Source organism: Thalassophryne amazonica, chromosome 15 (assembly GCF_902500255.1).
Source record: "Thalassophryne amazonica chromosome 15, fThaAma1.1, whole genome shotgun sequence".
NCBI lineage: Eukaryota > Metazoa > Chordata > Actinopteri > Batrachoidiformes > Batrachoididae > Thalassophryne > Thalassophryne amazonica.
Genome location: NC_047117.1, coordinates 43052413 through 43058412, shown reverse-complemented (window position 1 = coordinate 43058412; position 6000 = coordinate 43052413). Strand labels below are relative to the sequence as shown.

Here is a 6000-nt window from a genome sequence, read left to right as displayed (position 1 = left end):
TCACCGACCAGAACAACCTCCACTTTCGTGAAGCCACGCCCACCGCCGCATCACATTGTGCTGCCTTCAGATAGTAGGACAAAGGGAACTCAAATCGACCCATTTATAATTCAAGTTGTACGTTATCTTTCGGAAAAAAAAAATCTAAATTTCGCTATACCGTTTTTCCTAACTAGTTTTTCCTTTTTCCACCGCCTTGTTCCAAATTAAATAGGTTATATATTTCTACAAATATATTCATTCATTTCCTATACCACTTTATTTCAATTAAGGTTCATCGTGAGCGATGGTGTGTGGCTGGCCAGTGTGTGTGTGTGTGTGTATATATATATATATATATATATATATATATATATATATATAATAACATGAAATACAATATATCACACAAGACAGAAATCCATCCATCCATTTTCTATACCCGCTTACTCCAATTAGGGGTCATGGGGTGGGGTGGGGAGCTGGAGCCTATACAAGACAGAAATTATAGAAGAAGAGCCTTTATTGTCATAGTACATACAAGGGAATTTGTCCTCTGCATTTAATGCATTCTAATTACAGTCAGACACAATCCAACCACGAGGAGCAGAGCAGCCACAATCCGGCACCCGGGGTAGAAATGCTGCCTTGGTCAGGGGCAAAGAAAATAAGCATATTTTTGATTGGGAGGAAACCGGAGTGCCTGCAGGAAAACCCATGCTCCAGTGTTAAGTGGAAAGCCTCACACAGCCCCTGGTAAGACGTCCCCCATCCAAGTACTAAGCAGGACCTCATCTTCGGAGATGTGATGGATCAGGTGCACACAGAGCGGACTGGACCCGACTGGACCCCAGCAACGAATAAATCCGCTGCGTCTTTAAATCCTGCTCCTCTGCGAGGGCTGCGAAGGCGTGTTCACTTAACGGTCGACGATTTTCATTGGCTGTGAGACGACCGAAGCGTCAAATTTCGTCGGCTCAGCACGCACGTATTATTGATCCGATTGGTGGATGCACCTGTCATTCATCTTGGATAAAAAGGAAGGGCTGCAAACTGCCAAAATGAAGCATTATGAGGTTGGTATTCTCAATCAAACTCTAAACCGTCAATGGCCTGTTATATTTCTGTCATTTTTGCTAAAACTTAATTTCGTGAAGTTTTTTTTTTTTTTAGCAGAACGAGTCTGACTGTAGCTTCAGAGGGCCGCACGCTGCTGCAGACGCAGGGTTTTTGTTTTTTGTTTTGTTTGTTTTAACGTACTCATAATGTCGAGTGTGTGTGTTTTACTGCTTATCTTCAGCCTGATTAACGAGCTGAATGCTGCCGTGGTCCGATGTCTTTAACCCTCAGTAAGGAAGGTGATCAGTCAAAGACGAAATCTCTGTCTTCCGGATAGACAGAGATTTCGTCTTTAACAAAAATGACGCACCATTTCATTTAAGTTTATGGGCGGCACGGTGGGGTAGTGGTTAGCACTGGTGCCTCACAGCAAGAAGGTCGTGGGATCTGCCTGCCAAAGGATAGACAGGGCTGCATCTTACTGTCGCTTTTCATTTAAAATGAACAATTCCTAATATAATCTATAATAAATGTCTGAAATACTTAAAAAAAAGAAAGAAAAAAAAAAGAAGAAGACTGGAGCTGTCCCCCAACGCGGGTGCACACAGATTTGTATTTTTGTTCCATGAGTAGTTCAAAGTCCAGGGTTCACTTGGTTTTAGTCCAGGAGAACATTCTTTGTATAATTTAACAATTTTGAAATTAAGTGTAAAAGTGACACTTGTAAAAATGTCAGTGGCTTTAAGGGAGTTTTAGCTTGTTTCTCTTGGACACTTTGCAACTTGTTAAATCTCAATTTTGTCCAGTTTAGTCACATTAAAACCACCTTAACACATTGACCATGTGATTAGAACCTCTTAATGTGATTGCAACACATTCCATTAGCCAGAATAATCAACAATAATGAGCAGTTTCAATTGTTGTGTATCATGAAATAAACTCACTCTTCAGAAGTTTGAATGCTCATTTGCCTCTTCTTACCTGAGGCCATCAAAATATGGCCATTGGGTATTGTCAAGGCTTTGCGTCTCTGTCTGTCCAGCCATCAGCCTGTCTGTCTGTGCTCATCATAAGTCCAGCCCTGTTACTGCCAGGGTCTTCAAATTCACAGCAGCTAAGAGAATATTTGGAGCAAAATCATACAAATGATGATACAAGCACCAAAGTTGGCACAAATACTCCGTAGAAATTACTCTTTAAAAAAAAAAAGACGACTGGCCCCTTGAATTTTCAGTAGGCGGCCAGGTAGGGGTCAGTTGAAAAATTACACGGGTCAAAATTAAAAATGCTCAAATCGTTTTGAAAACTACACTACATTATTAGTCTGATCGTAAAGATTCCAAAAAGGTATAGGTTGGACTATCTATGACTGAGTGATCAGGAGTTATGGGGTAAAGCAGCAAAAATGGTGACAAAGGTCAGTTTTGAACAGAGGTCAGTCAATCAATCAATCAATTTTATTTATATAGCACCAAATCAAAACAAACAGTTGCCCCAAGGCGCTTTATATTGTAAGGCAAAGCCATACAATAATTACGTAAAAACCCCAACGGTCAAAACGACCCCCTGTGAGCAAGCACTTGGCAACAGTGGGAAGGAAAAACTCCCTTTTAACAGGAAGAAACCTCCAGCAGAACCAGGCTCAGGGAGGGGCAGTCTTCTGCTGGGACTGGTTGGGGCTGAGGGAGAGAACCAGGAAAAAGACATGCTGTGGAGGGGAGCAGAGATCGATCACTAATGATTAAATGCAGAGTGGTGCATACAGAGCAAAAAGAGAAAGAAACACTCAGTGCATCATGGGAACCCCCCAGCAGTCTAAGTCTATAGCAGCATAACTAAGGGATGGTTCAGGGTCACCTGATCCAGCCCTAACTATAAGCTTTAGCAAAAAGGAAAGTTTTAAGCCTAATCTTAAAAGTAGAGAGGGTGTCTGTCTCCCTGATCTGAATTGGGAGCTGGTTCCACAGGAGAGGAGCCTGAAAGCTGAAGGCTCTGCCTCCCATTCTACTCTTACAAACCCTAGGAACTACAAGTAAGCCTGCAGTCTGAGAGCGAAGCGCTCTATTGGGGTGATATGGTACTATGAGGTCCCTAAGATAAGATGGGACCTGATTATTCAAAACCTTATAAGTAAGAAGAAGAATTTTAAATTCTATTCTAGAATTAACAGGAAGCCAATGAAGAGAGGCCAATATGGGTGAGATATGCTCTCTCCTTCTAGTCCCCGTTAGTACTCTAGCTGCAGCATTTTGAATTAACTGAAGGCTTTTCAGGGAACTTTTAGGACAACCTGATAATAATGAATTACAATAGTCCAGCCTAGAGGAAATAAATGCATGAATTAGTTTTTCAGCATCACTCTGAGACAAGACCTTTCTAATTTTAGAGATATTGCGTAAATGCAAAAAAGCAGTCCTACATATTTGTTTAATATGCGCTTTGAATGACATATCCTGATCAAAAATGACTCCAAGATTTCTCACAGTATTACTGGAGGTCAGGGTAATGCCATCCAGAATAAGGATCTGGTTAGACACCATGTTTCTAAGATTTGTGGGACCAAGTACAATAACTTCAGTTTTATCTGAGTTTAAAAGCAGGAAATTAGAGGTCATCCATATCTTTATGTCTGTAAGACAATCCTGCAGTTTAGCTAATTGGTGTGTGTCCTCTGGCTTCATGGATAGATAAAGCTGGGTATCATCTGCATAACAATGAAAATTTAAGCAATGCTGTCTAATAATACTGCCTAAGGGAAGCATGTATAAAGTGAATAAAATTGGTCCTAGCACAGAACTTTGTGGAACTCCATAATTAACATTAGTCTGTGAAGAAGATTCCCCATTTACATGAACAAATTGTAATCTATTAGATAAATATGATTCAAACCACCGCAGCGCAGTGCCTTTAATACCTATGGCATGCTCTAATCTCTGTAATAAAATTTTATGGTCAACAGTATCAAAAGCAGCACTGAGGTCTAAGAGAACAAGCACAGAGATGAGTCCACTGTCTGAGGCCATAAGATCATTTGTAACCTTCACTAATGCTGTTTCTGTACTATGATGAATTCTAAAACCTGACTGAAACTCTTCAAATAGACCATTCCTCTGCAGATGATCAGTTAGCTGTTTTACAACTACCCTTTCAAGAATTTTTGAGAGAAAAGGAAGGTTGGAGATTGGCCTATAATTAGCTAAGATAGCTGGGTAAAGTGATGGCTTTTTAAGTAATGGTTTAATTACTGCCACCTTAAAAGCCTGTGGTACATAGCCAACTAATAAAGATAGATTGATCATATTTAAGATCGAAGCATTAAATAATGGTAGGGCTTCCTTGAGCAGCCTGGTAGGAATGGGGTCTAATAGACATGTTGATGGTTTGGATGAAGTAACTAATGAAAATAACTCAGACAGAACAATCTAACCAAATACCGGCATCACTGAAAGCAGCCAAAGACAACGATACGTCTTTGGGATGGTTATGAGTAATTTTTTCTCTAATAGTTAAAATTTTATTAGCAAAGAAAGTCATGAAGTCATTACTAGTTAAAGTTAAAGGAATACTCAGCTCAATAGAGCTCTGACTCTTTGTCAGCCTGGCTACAGTGCTGAAAAGAAACCTGGGGTTGTTCTTATTTTCTTCAATTAGTGATGAGTAGTAAGATGTCCTAGCTTTACGGAGGGCTTTTTTTTATAGAGCAACAGACTCTTTTTCCAGGGTAAGTGAAGATCTTCTAAATTAGTGAGATGCCATTTCCTCTTCAACTTACTGGTTATCTGCTTTAAGCTGCGCGTTTGTGAGTTATACCACGGAGTCAGGCACTTCTGATTTGAAGCTCTCTTTTTCAGAGGAGCTACAGCATCCAAAGTTGTCTTCAATGAGGATGTAAAACTATTGACGAGATACGAGATCTATCTCACTTACAGAGTTTAGGTAGCTACTCTGCACTGTGTTGGTATATGGCATTAGAGAACATAAAGAAGGAATCATATCCTTAAACCTAGTTACAGCGGTCAAAAGTTAAAGTTGCTCCAATTTGGTAAAAACTGATGCAAATTATTAGTTAACAGGTTTTTTAAAAAAGAATAGTTTGGGGTAACATATGTCACATGTCATAGAATCCAATGGATGTTGACCTTGTTTGACCTTTACTTTGGAGACCAAACATTCAACACAATCAAAACTATTCCATTTATTAATCCTATAAGACTGCGTCCATCCATCTGACTATGCTCCGCATAAATCCAGTCCTATTACTGCATGGGGTTTTCTTGGGACACAGACCTTGGACAAGTTCAAAGATGGCTAACCTTGACCTATTTTAAGGGGTCAAAAGGTCCCATTCTGTTTCTTGCTGTTATGCTCATGCAGCCGAGGGTATTTTAGCATTGCGTTATATTTTTATTTTTTGAAAAGTTACTTATGAGTAATATATTAATTGGTTATGTCTTGCTGTCACCATTAATAGTCTGTTAAACTTAAATATTCAGACGAGCAAAATCTCATGGGACTTGTTGAAACAGCCTGACAGAAAAGTGACCCAGCTGGCAGCCTCGCAAATTATCATCCTAAAACACATTTTTAAAGCTTTTCAGCTGTTAGAAAATGTAGGTATGACCAGTGAAAACAGAGGTGATACATAAACATTTGCACTAGGGCTGAAACAAATAATCGAGTAGCCTAACAGGAATAATTCGATTACAAAAAAAAATGTTTGAGGCAAATTCTTTGTCTCAAGGCTTTGTTTAATGCTGTAGTACATACGCCAGGCCTGTATGTGGCACTGTAACGCTCCCACAAAAAAAACAGAAAAGAAGACCATAGAACATGCGCATAACTAATGTAAGAGCTAATCAATGTAGCAGGCAATGCTGCAAGTTTACAAAGCCGCACGCTGAGTAAAATAAGAAAGGGTCTGCACTGATTGTCTGAAACTGACTTATTGCACATTTAAAGTGA

General features: G+C 39.6%; 1 protein-coding gene across 1 annotated transcript in view; it reads left to right on the top strand.

The window, feature by feature from the left end:
* The first annotated feature begins 932 nt into the window (after positions 1 to 932).
* tecrb (trans-2,3-enoyl-CoA reductase b) overlaps positions 933 to 6000 on the top strand; it is an 83779-nt gene continuing 78711 nt past the window's right edge. Inside the window, exon 1 of the mRNA XM_034188276.1 lies at positions 933 to 1055. Within this exon, the coding sequence (XP_034044167.1) occupies positions 990 to 1055 (66 nt within the window). The 5' untranslated portion in view covers positions 933 to 989. The remainder of the gene's footprint in view (positions 1056 to 6000) is intronic.